The sequence below is a fragment of the Lithobates pipiens genome, unplaced genomic scaffold (assembly GCF_037356315.1).
Source record: "Lithobates pipiens isolate NorthernLeopardFrog02 unplaced genomic scaffold, aLitPip1_a1.2 Scaffold_1, whole genome shotgun sequence".
NCBI classification, from domain to species: Eukaryota; Metazoa; Chordata; class Amphibia; order Anura; family Ranidae; genus Lithobates; species Lithobates pipiens.
Window position 1 is genome coordinate 94,210,253 of NW_027507685.1, and position 16,167 is coordinate 94,226,419.

At 44.6% G+C, this 16,167-nt stretch overlaps 1 protein-coding gene across 1 annotated transcript in view; it reads left to right on the plus strand.

The window, feature by feature from the left end:
* The first annotated feature begins 1,994 nt into the window (after positions 1-1,994).
* The window catches only part of F8 (coagulation factor VIII), a 278,437-nt gene continuing 264,264 nt past the window's right edge, over positions 1,995-16,167 (plus strand). Inside the window, exon 1 of the mRNA XM_077465186.1 lies at positions 1,995-2,600. Coding sequence (XP_077321312.1) covers positions 2,410-2,600 — 191 coding nt within the window. The 5' untranslated portion in view covers positions 1,995-2,409. The remainder of the gene's footprint in view (positions 2,601-16,167) is intronic.

The window sequence follows — 16,167 nt, forward strand, 5'->3', positions numbered from 1 at the left end:
TCCCCCAGCAGTGCCATCCATCCTCCCCCAGCAGTGACATCCATCCTCCCCCAGCAGTGCCATCCTGCCCCAGTGCCATCCACCCCAGTGCTACCTGCCCCCAGTGCCATCCACCCTAGTGCTACCTGCCCCCAGTGCCACCTGCCCCCAGTGCCACCTGTTGTCAGTGCCATTTGTCCCCAGTGCCATCTGTCATCAGTGCCACGTATAAGTGCCATCTGTCATCAGTGCCACGTGTCATCAGTGCCACATAGTGCCATCTGTCATCAGTGCCACTTATTAGTGCCATCTGTCATCAGTGCCATGTATCAGTGCCATCTGTCATCAGTGTCACGCGTCATCGGTGCCATGTATTAGTGCCATCTGTCATTGGTGGCACGTATTAGTGCCACGTATTAGTGCCATCTGTCATCAGTGCCACGTATTAGTGCCACGTATTAGTGCCATCTGTCATTAGTGCCACGTATTAGTGCCACGTGTCTTCAGTGCCACATGTCATCAGTGCCACGTATAAGTGCCACGTGTCATCAGTGCCACATATTAGTGCCATCTGTCATCAGTGCCACATATTAGTGCCATCTGTCATCAGTGCCACGTATAAGTGTCATCATTGCCACGTATCAGTGCCATCTTTCATCAGTGTCACGTGTCATTGTCCTGGTGCTTCAAAAGTGTAATAAATTGTCAAGTTAGATGTGTAATTTATGTTCCTAGAACACGTGATGGCGCTCCCTGCATGTTGGGCCTCTCTATGTGGCCAGGCTGTGAAAAAGTCCCACACATGTGGTATTGTAATACTCAGGAGGAGTAGCAGAATTTTTTGGGGGGTGTCATTTGTGGTATACACATGCCATGTGAGAGAAATAACCTATTACAATGACAATTTTGTGGAGGAAAAAAAAAATGAAAAATCTTAATTTTGCAAAGAATTGTGGGAAAAAAATGACAACATCAAAAAGCTCACTATGCCTCTTACTAAATACCTTGGAATGTCTACTTTCCAAAAAGGGGTCATTTGGGGGGTATTTGTACTTTCCTGACTTGTTCGGGTCACAAGAAGCGAGATAGTCCAACAGTACATCAGATGTAATCAATTTTGTGCGATTCGCACCACAGATTGTAGAGTCTCTAACTTTCACAAAGACCAAATAATATCCACTAATTTGGGTTATTTTTACCAAAGATATGTAGCAGTATAAATTGTGTCCAAAATGTATGAAGAAAAATTAATAATTTGCATAATTCTGTCACAGAAACAAAGAAATATGCGTTTTTTTTCAAAATTTTTGGTCTTTTTTCATTTATAGCGCAAAAAATAAAAACCGCAGAGGTGATCAAATACCACCAAAAGAAAGCTCTATTTGTGGGAAAAAAAGGACAAAAAATTAATTTGGGTACAGTGTTGCATGACTGAGTAATTGTCATTCAAAGTGTGAGAGCACCGAAAGCTGAAAATTGGTCTGGGCAGGAAGGGTGTTTAAGTGCCCAGTAAGCAAGTGGTTAATAGAGCCCTGTGTATAATGTGCAGCCTGGTATATGATGTGCAGAGCCCAGTGTATAATGTGCAGCCTGGTATATGATGTTGAGTCGATAAGGGGTGTGGCTTGTGAGAAGTGTGAGGGGCCAAATCTGAGGGCGTGGTCTTGCGCCCCCCCCCATCTTAAAACCTCACCAGCCGCCACTGCATAATACCAAAAATCTAAATAAAATCAATAATAATCCTGCGCAAGTAAAATGTGTAATAGCAATGTAGCACTTTATATATTTACTATTACATATTTTACTTGCGCAGGATCATTATTGATTTTATACAAGAGGAATTGTTGGAGACTGGGAACATGATAGAGCAATTGTTGGAGACTGGGAACATACTAGAGGAATTGTTGGAGACTGGGGAGATGCTATAGGAGTTGTTGGAGACTGGGGACATACTATAGGAGGTATTGGAGACTGGGGACATACTATAGCAGGTTTTGGAGACTGGGGACATAATATAGGAGTTGTTGGAGACTGGGGACATAATGTAGGAGTTGTTGGAGATTGGGGACATGCTATAGGCGTTGTCGGAGGCTGGAGACATTCTAAGGAAGTACAGCTTTCTGGCCACAGGTTAGACACTAGGGATGTAAACTATGTACATTTTCTGTAAAGAGGAAGTGGGCATTTTTAGAAGCAGGTTGTGACCTTGTCTATTAAAGACATTTCTCATCTTAGGTCGTCCACCATTGAATTTTTCTTTTGTCAGCTTCCTATAGTTAAGCACAGACTACAATAGCCGTGTCACTTTTTGTTTTACACCAGTGCCAATTTTCCTTATTAGCAATAGGGCATCAAAGGGCAGTGCAGCACACGCCACACCCTTGGTTTCCTGATGTGAGATTTCCTTCCTTTTCAGAAAAGTTTTCAAGAATGATATCAACTTATTCAGCGAATGCAAAGAGACCTCCGGGAATGAGAAGATCCTCAATGGGGTCCCTGGTTCTTCTTCAGCTCTTCGTTCTCCTCCACTCAAGTGATGCTATCACAAGGACGTTCTATATTGCGGCTGTGGAACGATTCTGGAATTATAAGGAAGGGACTACGTCTTCTCTGGGGCAAAGGTATAAATATACATTGTCTGTATGTTTTATCTGCTCTTACCAATTTGTTTAATGCCAATCATAGCCTAAATACTTAAATTGTATTTTTAGTTTTGGATAGCATAGGGAAATATAAGAAACCCTTCGGTTTTTTACTTCTATCCGATGCTCCATTAGGGAGATTTCTCCTCACTTCCTTTCCCAGGTGACACCCAAACTGGAAGTTAAAGCTGAAGTTTAACCCAGGCCAATTCTGACATTTCTCTCCTACATGTAAAATTCCTAATTTTTTTGCTAGAAAATTACATAGAACCCCCAAACATTATATATGTTTTTTTAGCAAAGACCCTAGAGAATACAATGGCGGTTGTTGCTTTTTATCTCGCACGGTATTTGCACAGCAATTTTTCGAACACGTTTTTTTCAGAAAAAAAACAGTTTCATGCTTAAAAAAAACAAAACATTAAAGTTAGCCCAATTTTTTTGCATAAAGTGAAAGAGGAGGATACGCCAAGTAAATAGATACCCAACATGTCACGCTTCAAAATTGCACGCGCTCATGGAATGGCGCCAAACTTTGGTATTTAAAAATCCCCATAGGCGACGCTTTAAATTTTTTTACTGGTTACATGTTTTGGGTTACGGAGGAGGTCTAGAGCTAGAATTATTGCTCTCGCTCTAACGTTCGCAGCGATACCTCACATGTGTGGTTTGAACACTGTTTTCATATGTGGGCGGGACTTACGTATGTGTTCGCTTCTGTGTGCGAGCTCACGGGGGCAGGGGCGCTTTACTTTTTTTTTTTTTTTTTTATATTGTTAATTTTATTTTTATTTTTTTAGTTTGACACTTAAAAAAAAAATGTATGACTTTTATTCCTATTACAAGGAATGTAAACATCCCTTGTAATAGGAATATGGCACAATCTGACATATTTACAGTGAGATATGGGGTCAATAAGACCCCATATCTCACCTCTAGGCTGGGAAGAATAAAATAAAAAAAAACAAAAAAAAACGATCCTGGCTTCCCTGCCAAATCGGCGCCGTTAATTTGAATACCGAGGCTGGGCGTGATGTCATAACATCGCGCCCGGCCTCCGAACGATCATAGAGACTCCGGGGACGATCTGGTCCACCGGAAATCTCTATGGTAACTGGCGGGGGCCGGCGGATCCTGTCACCGACTCACCGATGTAAGCGGTGAGTCGGTACAAGCACCGGAGGGCGGCGCGAGGGCGGGGGGCGTCCCCTCCCGCCGCCCGTAAGAAACGATCAAGCGGCGGAACAGCCACTATGATCATTCTTATGGTGCAGGGAAACGCCGGCTGAAAACGCTGATATCTGAATGATGTCTGTGGCCTCAGGCATCATTAAGATATAACCACCGAAAGCCCATGACGTCAATAGACATAGTATGGGCGCCAAGTGGTTAATCTGCTTCTATTTTGTCTTCCCTGCCTCACCCCTTTCAATAATATGTTAATTATAATTTTAAATAAAATCTTTCTGTGCTCATATTACATACCTTACCTTAGCCCCCCCCCCCCCCCCCCCATGTCATCACTGGGTCTCTGTGTCTCTCTATTCAATGCAGTCATATCTTGGCTGGTGGAAAAGGCCAGCAGGGTGTTGTACATAGCTTTATGAAAACATGACAGTACCCTACCTCTCAATATAGTTCAGATTTCCAATATCAGGAGCTTATAAAAAATAGATATAGGCCTCATTCTAAGCTGGTAGGTGGTCCCCTTCCCCCAAGACATCTCTGTACATGGCCTGTAATGTGGGTGCACTATGGTCTTGTAGGGTCTAATAGGATTCAGCTGTAAAGCCATCAGCCCAACCCCTCCCCCATCTAGAGAAGTGATGATGCTAAGAACATTTTCAAATGTGGGTGGTGTTAACATTAAGATTGGCCACAGAGGCTTGGCAGGTGAGGTTCGGGTTGAGGGTAAGGCTAGAAACAGGTCACGAATGGTGTTCAGGGTAAGGCTGACACGCAGACTTTCCAGGGGAGGGCTGGTTGGATGGTAAGGGTGGTCATAGATGTGGATGGCTTTGGAATAGGGACGGCCACAACCCTAGATAGCTCAGGATACTGAAGCCATGCCTTTTGACCCAATTATAAAAGTCAGTTTGTTGTGTAAATGAATATAGTCATAATGGTAAGCTTAGGTTTAAGAAAAGGTGGAGGCAGAGGTATAGGTGATTAAAGGCAGATGGACTATTTGTAAAAGGAACCAGTATGAGAGATGATCAGGGAAGAGATAAATTGGCATTGTGTGATGAGAGTGATGTCTTGGGAAAGAGTGGTCACAGGTCTGGATGGTGTTGGGCTAAAGGGTGTCTGCAGAGCCTAGGTAGGTAACAGTACTGAGGTTGTGGTAGGGGAGGCCACAAGCCAAGGCAGGCGAGGATGCTAAAGACTTGCCGTTTGACCCACATTGTAAAAGTAAATTAGTTATATACCTGAATATAGTCCTATTGGTAGGCCTAAAGATGAAGGCAGAGGTTATCGGTGACCTAAAGGTAGAGGCAGTGAAAGGAACTGGTATGAGAGATGCTCAGGGTAGAGGTAGATTGAACTTGGAAGAAGAGAATGTTGAGGGTAAGAGTGGCAGCACATTCTTGTTAGGTGAGGGTGTTGAAGGCCGTGTCAAATGAGAGTAATGTTGTTGGAAAGAGTGGTCATAGGTGTAGATGGTGTTGAGGTAGGGGTGTCCACCAAGCCTATGTAGGTAAAAGTGCTAAGGTTGGGGTAGGGAAGGCCACAAGCCTAGGTAGGTGAGGATGCTGAAACCTTTACCTCATAGTAAAAATAAAATAGTTATATACCTTAATATAGTCATAATGGTAGGCATAAAGATAGAGGCAGTTGGACCGGGTGTGAAAGGAACCGATATGAGAGATCCTCAGGGTAGAGGTAGATTGAACTTTGAAGATGAAAATGTTGAGGGTAAGAGTGGCCAACACATTCATATTAGGTGAGGGTGTTGAGAGCCGTGTCAGATGAGAGGGATGTTGTGGGAAAGAGTGGTCACAGGTGTGGATGGTGTTGGGGGTAAAGGGTGTCCACAGAGCCTTGGTAGGTAAAAGTGCTGAGGCTGGGTTGAAGGAGGATGCACAGGCCATGGTAGGTGAGGATGCTGAAGACTTGCCCATTGACCTCAGTGTATAAGGGCCTTTTCAACCATTCAGGGTAGAGGTGGCCACAGAAACTTGGAAGATGAGAACGTTGAGGGTAAGAGTGGCCAACACCTTCTTGTTAGGTGAGGGGGTTGAGGGCTGTGTCAGATGTGGGTAAGGATGGCAAAAGGTTAGGTTTGGGTGGCAATGAAGCTAAGGCTTCTCACAGATCCTTGCCAGATGAAAGTGATGGTGTTGGTAAGAATGGTTATAGGTGTAGATGGTGTTGGGGTAAGGGTGGCCTCAGAACCTAGGTAGGTAATCGTGCTCAGAGACTTTTTAAGTAATCCCTATAGTAAAAATAAAATCCCAAGACATCATGCAAGGAGGAGTTTTCTTACAGAATTGAAAGTGGAGATTGATATGTGGGTAGAGGTGGCCACAGACACTTGGAAGAAGAGAATGTTGAGGGTAAGAATGGCAACACATTCTTGTTAGGTGTTAAGGGCCGTGTCGGATGTGTGTGGAGCTGTAGGTTGGGATGGCAAAAATTGGGTATGGATGGTGATGAAGTTTACCAAGGTCCCTGGCAGATTAATGTGATGTTGTTTGTAAGAGTGGTCATCTGTGTGGGTGGTGTTGGGGTAAGTATGGCCACAAAGTCTATGAAGGGTCTTTTTATAGTGAAACAAAAAAGGAGAGGTTTTCTTATAGCATTGCTACTGGAGATGGGGATGTGGGTAGAGGGTAAGGCTGTGAGCGTTTTAAAGGATTTTCTTCAACCTCAGAAACAACTGCATTTTATCACCACCCACTATCTTAAAATCAATAATTTCACGGGCAACCCATGCTGTGACCTTTTGGCAAAAAAAGCCTCTATAGTGGACTTTGGAGCATAAACATTGTAAAACATATAGTCACTGAACTCTGAGTTTGCTCCTCATTATGTCAATTTGTATTGATTTAATGATGAGTTGGAAGGATTTAAGTATTAAGATGGCCACCCTCCTGTCATCAACAATCCTATTACCTCCCCAACCCAGAATTTGCATAATTGTGGGAGGCCACTCTCCGTTATATGTTTTTCTTGTAGCATGGCGATATCAAATTTTTATTTAACCAGTTGTCAAGTCTAAAGAGATTGTGGGTAGTTGGCCCCAGAATTGGAGCCATGATGGTACTCTGCAAGCTGGCTGTTGTTATCCAATCTGAATACCACAAGAACAAGCAGAAAAAAACAAACATATACAGTGCCTTGTGAAAGTATTCGGCCCCCTTGAACTTTTCAACCTTTTGCCACATTTCAGGCTTCAAACATAAAGATATAAAATTTTTATTTTTTGTGAAGAATCACCAACAAGTGGGACACAATTGTGAAGTGGAAAGAAATCTATTGGATTTTTGAAACCTTTTTAACTAATAAAAAAATTAAAAGTGGGGTGTGCAAAATTATTCGACCCCCTTGCGTTAATACTTTGTAGAGCCACCTTTTGCGGCGATTACAGCTGTAAGTCGCTTGGGGTATGTCTCTATCAGTTTTGCACATCGAGAGACTGAAATTCTTGCCCATTCTTCCTTGCAAAACAGCTCAAGCTCAGTGAGGTTGGATGGAGAGCGTTTGTGAACAGCAGTTTTCAGCTCTTTCGACAGATTCTCGATTGGATTCAGGTCTGGACTTTGACTTGGCCATTCTAACACCTGGATACGTTTATTTGTGAACCATTCCTTTGTAGATTTTGCTGTATGTTTGGGATCATTGTCTTGTTGGAAAATAAATCTCCGTCTCAGTTTCAGGTCTTTTGCAGACTCCAACAGGTTTTCATCCAGAATGGTCCTGTATTTGGCTGCATCCATCTTCCCCTCAATTTTAACCATCTTCCCTGTCCCTGCTGAAGAAAAGCAGGCCCAAACCATGATGCTGCCACCACCATGTTTGACAGTAGGGATGGTGTGTTGAGGGTGATGAGCTGTGTTGCTTTTACGCCAAACATATCGTTTTGCATTGTGGGCAAAAAGTTAGATTTTGGCTTCATCTGACCAGAACACCTTCTTCCACATGTTTGGTGTGTCTCCCAGGTGGCTTGTGGCAAACTTTAGATGAGACTTTTTATGGATATCTTTGAGAAATGGCTTTCTTCTTGCCACTCTTCCATAAAGGCCAGATTTGTGCAGTGTACGACTGATTGTTGTCCTATGGACAGACTCTCCCACCTCAGCTGTAGTTCTCTGCAGTTCATCCAGAGTGATCATGGGCCTCTTGGCTGCATCTCTGATCAGTCTTCTCCTTGTCTGAGCTGAAAGTTTAGAGGGACGGCCAGGTCTTGGTAGATTTGCAGTGGTCTAATACTCCTTCCATTTCAAAATGATCACTTGCACAGTGCTCCTTGGGATGTTTAAAGCTTGGGAAATCTTTTTGTATCCAAATATGGCTTTAAACTTCTCCACAACAGTATTACAGACCTGCCTGGTGTGTTCCTTGGTCTTCATGATGCTCTCTGCGCTTTCAACAGAACCCTGAGACTATCACAGAGCAGGTGCATTTATACAGAGACTTTATTACACACAGGTGGATTCTATTTATCACCATCAGTCATTTAGGACAACATTGAATCATTCAGAGATCCTCGCTGAACTTCTGAAGTGAGTTTGCTGCACTGAAAGTAAAGGGGCCGAATAATTTTGCACGCATCACTTTTCAGTTTTTTATTTGCTAAAAAAGTTTAAATTATCCAATAGATATCGTTCCACTTCACAATTGTGTCCCACTTGTTGGTGATTCTTCACAAAAAATTAAAATTTTATATCTTTATATTTGAAGCCTGAAATGTGGCAAAAGGTTGAAAAGTTCAAGGGGGCCGAATACTTTCGCAAGGCACTGTACATCAAAACATGGAATACAAGAACAGGTTCACCTGGGGTGGTTGAGGAGAATTGGCTGCCAGCCACAAAAACTCCCATAGCATGTCCTCAGTCCCCACCAACACCTATAGCATGTCCCCAGTCTGCAACAATTCCTCTAGCATGTCCCCAGTCTCCAACAACGCCTATAGCATGTCTCCAGTCTCCAACAATGCCTATAGCATGTCTCCAGTGTCCAACAACGCCTATAGCATGTCCCCAGTGTCCAACAACTCCTATAGCATGTCCCCAGTCTCCAACAATTCCTCTAGCACAGTGGTTCTCATCCTTTCTAGTGCCATGACCCCTTGATAAAATTTCTCAAGTTGTGGGGACCCCTAACAGTAAAATTATTTTAGTAGCGTGGTTTATCAGCACCCAAGGCAAGACAAGTAACAATGATGGGTCTCTCCTACACATTTGGTGGTCCTTCCCCAGAATTCAGACCTTCTGGATTCAGGTAAACAGAGTATCCAGCATCATTACCGACAGCTCTATTGACTATACACCAGCCCGCATGTTCCTTCACCACACTCCAGTCCCAACACACACATACATGAAATCTCTGAGCATGCACCTACTCAATGCCGCCAAGCTCTGTGTCCCAATCCATTGGGGCTCTCCCGACATTCCCTCCACAAATGACTGGTTAAATAGGGTAGCGAAGATAGCAGAAATGGAGGAACTCATTCATATTGCTAGAGACTCCCCACACAAATTTGCGCAGACATGGGATAGATGGACACGTTTCCGAAAGTACGACTGCCTTAACCCCGTGGCCAACTCAATTATCCTTATACCCTCCGAGCAAACTCCCGTTTGATCTGGAGAGAGATCCCGTTTAGACATAAACTGCCCAATATATTTCAGATCATATAGGCCAGAACGGTTTGTCGTTTCCCCTCATGTGCTTGTGCCTAGGCAGTTGGGGGAGACCGGAGAGAAGATGCCCCTGTTGCCCCCCTCCCCCCCATCTCCGCTTTCCTCTCTACCCCCCCCTCTTTTCCTTACACCCCTATAACTCCCCCTCCTAGGGAAGCTACCTTTGACACAGACACCCATACCCCACGAACGGTTGACTGATACTCATTGGCTGGGCGAGTTCTTTCCTTGTCCTCTACATCCCGCTCCCAGCTGATGTAATCTCCCACAGCCTTACAATGGGTCTCTGGGAGGTAGACTGACACTTATAAGCGAATGAATCCTCCCGAGGCACAAGGCTTGCCCCTTAGGAGGCACCCCTTAACACTTACTGCAATGATGAGCTTTCAAAAGAACAGCTACACCCACTCTTTTGGATATAGGGGGAATTGTTTTAGGTTCAAGCCAGAGATGTAGGCACAAGTTCACCTTATGTCCTAACATTGAATCAAGGCTCTGTTCAAATGTTCAATTGTTTAAATGTTCTAACTTTAATTGTCTGTGATAACGATATGTACTGTGCCTTCTTAGTACATTAAGTTCAGCTTGTTATCATACTGTTTGAAAAACTAATAAATATTTTATGAAAAAAAAAGGAAAAAAAAAAAAGACAAGTAATTTGCACCCCTAACCCAAAAACATTTAGCGCTCTCTCCCTTTCCACTCGTACAGTAGTAAAACCCCTTATGCCGTGTACACACGACCAGACTATTCAACATCAAAAGCCCGACATAATGATTCCGGCGGACCATTCGATCGTGTGTGGGCTGCAGCGGACTTTTGATTTGCAAAAGTCTGACAGACTTTAGAAATTGAACATGTTTCAAATTTTTCCGACAGAACTCCGCCGGACCCAGTTCCTACTGAGAAATCCGCTCGTGTGTGTGCTAGTCCGACGGACAAAAACCGATGCGAGGGCAGCTATTGGCTACTGGCTATGAACTTCCTTATTCTAGTCCAGTCGTACGTCATCACGTTTGAATCCGTCGGACTTTGGTGTGCTTTGTGTGTGGCCAAGTCCGTTCATTTGGAAAGTCCTTCAGAACTCTGTCAGAACTCCGTCAGAACTCCGTCGAAAGTCTGTCGGACCTAAGTCCGGTCGTGTGTATGCGGCATTATGGTACATTTTGGATGTACCACTCTTTCTTTGTTCTCCTTTCTGTCCCTTTTATCTCTCTCTATCGTAATTTTCTTTTCTCCCCCCCCCATCCCTCTCTCTAGCCATATTTCTTGTTCTCTTATTCGTTCTCTCCCTTTTTCTTTGTTCCCCCCCCCCCTTTTCCTCTCCCTTCCATGTATTCTCTATTTTTATTCTTTCACTTACTGCTTGGCGGGGGGGGGGGGGGGGAGATCAGTGGCAGTGCTGGGGGGAGTTCTAATCAGCCAACTTAGGTGCTCTTGATCAAGGTCATCTGCTGATCTGAGAACTGTGGGAACTTTTAATGGCAACAGTAATCATAGGTAGTGTTACTCGTTGTGTCTCCGACTTGTGGTGTCTCTCGTAGCAGTGACACCTATGCCGAAATCAGAAAATAGGGTCTCCTCCAGCCCCTCCCACTTCACATTCCTCACCAGTCAGCTGACCTCTAGTCTCTGCCCCCCCCCCCCCCCCCCGCCATGGTGTAAACTGAATGGGTACCTACGAAGAGGCTGAGTGGGTGGCAACGGTCTCCAGGAACATCCCAGCTGGGTAGCCACATGCTCCAGGGACAGCCTAGGATTCGGTAACCCCTAGCAAATCGTCATTCGACCATCAAGGGGGTCCCAACCCCCAGGTTGAGATCCACTGCTCTAGCATGTCCCCCCCATCTCCAACAATTCCTATAGCATGTCCCCAGTCTCTAACAATTCCTCTAGCATGTTCCAAGTCTCAAACAACTCCTATAGCATGTCCCCAGTCTCCAACAATTCCTCTAGCATGTTCCAAGTCTCCAACAACTCCGATATCATGTCCCCAGTCTTCAACAACTCCTATATTATGTCCCCAGTCTCCAACAACCCCTATAGCATGTCCCCAGTCTCCAACAATTCCTCTACCATGTTCCAAGTCTCCAACAACTCCTATAGCATGTCTCCAGTCTCCAACAACTCCTGTAACATGTCACCAATTCCCAACAACTCCTAAAGCATGCTTCTGATGACTCCTATACCATGTCTCCAGCCTCGAATAATGATGTACCACCTCCTGTAGCATGTCCCCAGTCTCCAACAACTCCTATAGAATGAAAAAATACAAATATTCTGAAGCGCTACCTCACTCAGCAACTGCTCTGCTGGGCTCCAAATAGTATGTGTAGAATTTACGATCTGTAAAACCAATAAATGTCTCTATGTGCTAAAAACACAATCAAATAAACATAATGTCCATAAACTAATAACCAAAGTGAAAGAGGGATAGGGTTTGCGCTATGGAGACTTTGGATAGAAAAAATAAAAATAAAAAAGAACAAAGAAAACACTTTAACCTCTTGAGACCTCCTTTCCTTTGCCAGGACTACGTCTATTGACGTCGTCCCGTGCACGAACGGCCTGCGCGCCCCGTGATCGGCGAGTCAATGAGACTCGCCTGATCACCGATCCGAGCAAGGGGTCGATCCCGACCCCTTACCACGTGATCAGCTGTCAGCCAATGACAGCTGATCATGTGACAAAACAGAGCCGGTAATCGGCTATTTTTCCTCCTCGCGCTGACAGTGCGAGGAGAGAAAAAAAAAGCAGATCACCAGCGGCCGTGATCGGGACATAAGTCCCGATAACGGCCAGTGTATCAGTGCCCACCTGCCCCCTGCCAGTAACCCCCAGAGCATTAATAAAGTGCCACCCATCAGTGTCCATAGTGCCATACATCAGTGCCCACAGTGCCATACATCAGCACGCACAGTGCCACCTATCAGTGCCCACAGTGCCACCTATCAGTGCCCACAATCTGCCTCAACATTGCTGCACCTCAGTGCCACATATCCGTGCCCATCAGTGTCATCTACCAGTGCCCATTAGTGCCCATCAGTGCCGCCCATCAGTGCCCAGCAGAGCCACCTATCAGAGCCACCTATCAGAGCCACCTATCAGTGCCACCTATCGGTGCCCATCAGTCCCATCTATCAGTGGTACCTATCAGTGCCCCTTAGTGCCACCCATCCATGCCACCCATCCGTGCCACCTATCAGTGCCCATCAGTGCCGCCTTATCTGTGCCCATCAGTACTGCCTTATCTGTGCCTATTAGTGTCACCTTAACTGTGCCTATTAGTGCCCACCAGTGCCGCCCATCAGTGCCCACCAGTGCCGCCTCATCCACGCATTTCAATGAAGGAGAAAAATGACCTGTTTGCAAAATTTTATAACAAACTATTAAACATGATTTTTTTATTTTTTATTTTTTTGCATCTTTTTTTGTTTGTTTAGCAAAACATAAAACTCCCAGCTGTAATTAAATACCACCAAAAGAAAGCTCTATTTGTGGGAAAAAATGATAAAAATTTCATTTGGGTACAGTGTTGTATGGCCGCGCAATTGTCATTCAAAGTGCATCAGCGCTGAAAGCTGAAAATTGGTCTGGGCAGGAGGGGGGTTTAAGTGCCCAGTAAGCAAGTGGTTAAGAAGGGAGGCTGCCACTACCAAAAACGGCCCAACTAGATTGGTTGGGAAAACGATATAATGACAAAGTGGTAGTTACGGCGCTCTCCTATAACAGTGCAAGAAATCGCTTCCTATTTATAAGTTGAAAATCGCATGCTACCTAAGTTACAAATATTCAACCTTCTCAGGTGCTGGTGTTACTAAATGACAGTGCAAAAAATTTACAAATTATTAGAAATCTGCAGGAAAACTTGGATTGGAACTTAGATAAATAAAAAAAAAATAACAACTGTGCAAAAAAGTGCTGACGTGCTGTAGTGTAAATTATGTGCGTAAAGTGCCTGACTAGCTTGTATTATCTTCACACAAACAAACTTTTTAAAGTGCACAAAGGACCATTTAAGATTTGGCAAAAAATCCAAAAAAAACAGAAAAACTGAAAAAAAATGTATCCAAAAAATATAATATAAATAAATAATAAACTGAAAAAAATAAGTCCTCAGAAAAAATATATTTTTTTCTGGAAAAGTTTTTTTTCCTCCAAGAATTTCACAGAAAGATCAATGAAAATGACTCGTGCTCGGGGGGCGTGAACGGAAGTGGACCCGCATGGAAGCTTGCTAAGCTCACTCTCCCACCAGCCTAGCTCCAGCGGCACATAGGGGGATAATCCGCCGCCATCCGATGGGCAGATCGAGGGCCACCTGCTCTGCTGCCACCAAGGGACCCTCCGCCGTCCCCCCGGGGCCCGCGGCCGGCCTCCGGGCATACTTTTCGCCGCCGGATACTCCGGCCGGAGGGCCTTCCAAGATGGCGCCGGCCACGACGGAGGAGACGCTACAGGCCTCATCCCCGGTCTCCAGTGAGCGGAGCGGCCGCCGCGCGGGCACCGAGGAGGACGGGATGCCTCTCCCATCCAGCGCTGCCGTTCGGACCTCCGCTGTGGTGAGTGACGACCCGCTCCCGCCCCCGCACCAGGCCCCCCGTTTAGGCCTGAGGCCTACTACGCTGCCCTTCCCCCCGGGCGCACGTGCATCTAGCCCCCCACGGGCACCGGAGCAGCGCACAGACCTGAGGGACCAATTCCAGTTGGGTAGAATTGTGGATTGGTGCCGTCATAGAGACAGTAAAAGATGGGTTGCTATGGAACAACAAGTAAGAGCTTTGTGGTGCGGCACAGCTATACCTCCCATATTAAGAGCTCATCCCTTAGTAGGACCTACGCTCCAGATGGGAACTAGAGCAGTGCGGAATCCCAGAATCTCAACAGTTAAATCTCCTCTATTTCCCATTCTAGGGAACCCACTATTCCCACCTGGCATGGAACCAGGTATATTTAGAAATTTAAGAGAGAAGGGTTGTTTCCAGGCATTACATTTCTTGAGATATAAAAAATGGCTATCAATAGAAATGTTAATGTAACCAGGAGGACAATATGAACTACCCCTCTGGCAGGCGCTACAGGTTAAACATTTTTTGGACACCTTAGGACCGGCTAAGGATTTTGATCGGCCACTTACTAAGTTTAAAAAGTACTGCGAGAATAAGGAGTCCCTCTCCCATATTATCTCCAAAATATATGCATTGTTAATTTCTCCTTTGGAGGATAATGATATAGTGAGTTTGGATAAATGGGAAAGAGATCTCGGACAAACTTTCACTCCGACTCAACGTCAGAAAATAATACACTTGACTTTGAAATCATCTAGGTGTGTTAAGATACAGGAACTAAATTATAAAGTACTAATGCGTTGGTATTATACTCCATCACGAATGCATACCTTTTTTCCAGAGACATCAGATAAATGTTGGAGATGTGGTAAGGAGAGAGGCACTATTGCCCATATTTTTTGGCATTGCCCAGTGATTACACAGTTTTGGGAAGAAGTTCGGAAAATCTCTCAATTGTTTACTGAGTATCATCTCGAGGAAGATCCGGCTTTCTTCCTATTACAATGTACACATATCCCATTAGAGAGATATAAGAATTCAATGTTATGCCATCTGATGAATGCAGCTAAAAGCTGCATAACCATCTGCTGGAAGGAAAAGGGGGCACCGCGAGTCTCGCAATGGTTAAACAAAGTAAGGAAAATTGGGATCATGGAGAATTTGATCCCTATGCCTCCTGAGGAAAGGGAAGCCATAGCGCAAATTTGGGCTCCATGGGACATTTTTTTACAGTCAGAGGAGGGGAAGAGGTTGATTGGAGATGAAACTGAAGATTAGATGAGCTGGTTGAGTAATGTAAACTAAACCCGCCGGTGGGTGAGACTGACCTTCTCCCCCCCCCCCCCCTTTTATTTTTATTTTTTATTTTTTTTTGGACCACTATGGGGAATAGATACTATATACTGTATTGGATATTGTACTGATACTGTTTTGTTTTTGTTTTGTTTATAAAAAGGGTAGGAATGCATTATGTTGTACTTTATTGACTAAAAAATTTGTTTTGTATTCTTGCAAAGAAATAAAGAATAAAAAAAAATAAAATAAAAAAAAATAACAACTGTGCAAAAAAGTGCTGACGTGCTGTAGTGTAAATTATGTGCGTAAAGTGCCTGACTAGCTTGTATTATCTTCACACAAACAAACTTTTTAAAGTGCACAAAGGACCATTTAAGATTTGGCAAAAAAAACAGAAAAAAAATGTATCCAAAAAATATAATATAAATAAATAATAAACTGAAAAAAAAAGTCCTCAGAAAAAATATATTTTTTTCTGGAAAAGTTTTTTTTCCTCCAAGAATTTCACAGAAAGATCAATGAAAATGACTCGTGCTCGGGGGGCATGACCGGAAGTGGACCCGCATGGACGCTTGCTAAGCTCGCTCTCCCACCAGCCTAGCTCCAGCGGCACATAGGGGGATAATCCGCCGCCATCCGATGGGCAGATCGAGGGCCACCCGCTCTGCTGCCACCAAGGGACCCTCCGCCGTCCCCCCGGGGCCCGCGGCCGGCCTCCGGGCATACTTTTCGTCGCCGGATACTCCGGCCGGAGGGCCTTCAAAGATGGCGCCGGCCGCGACGGAGGAGACGCTACAGGCCTCATCCCCGGTCTCC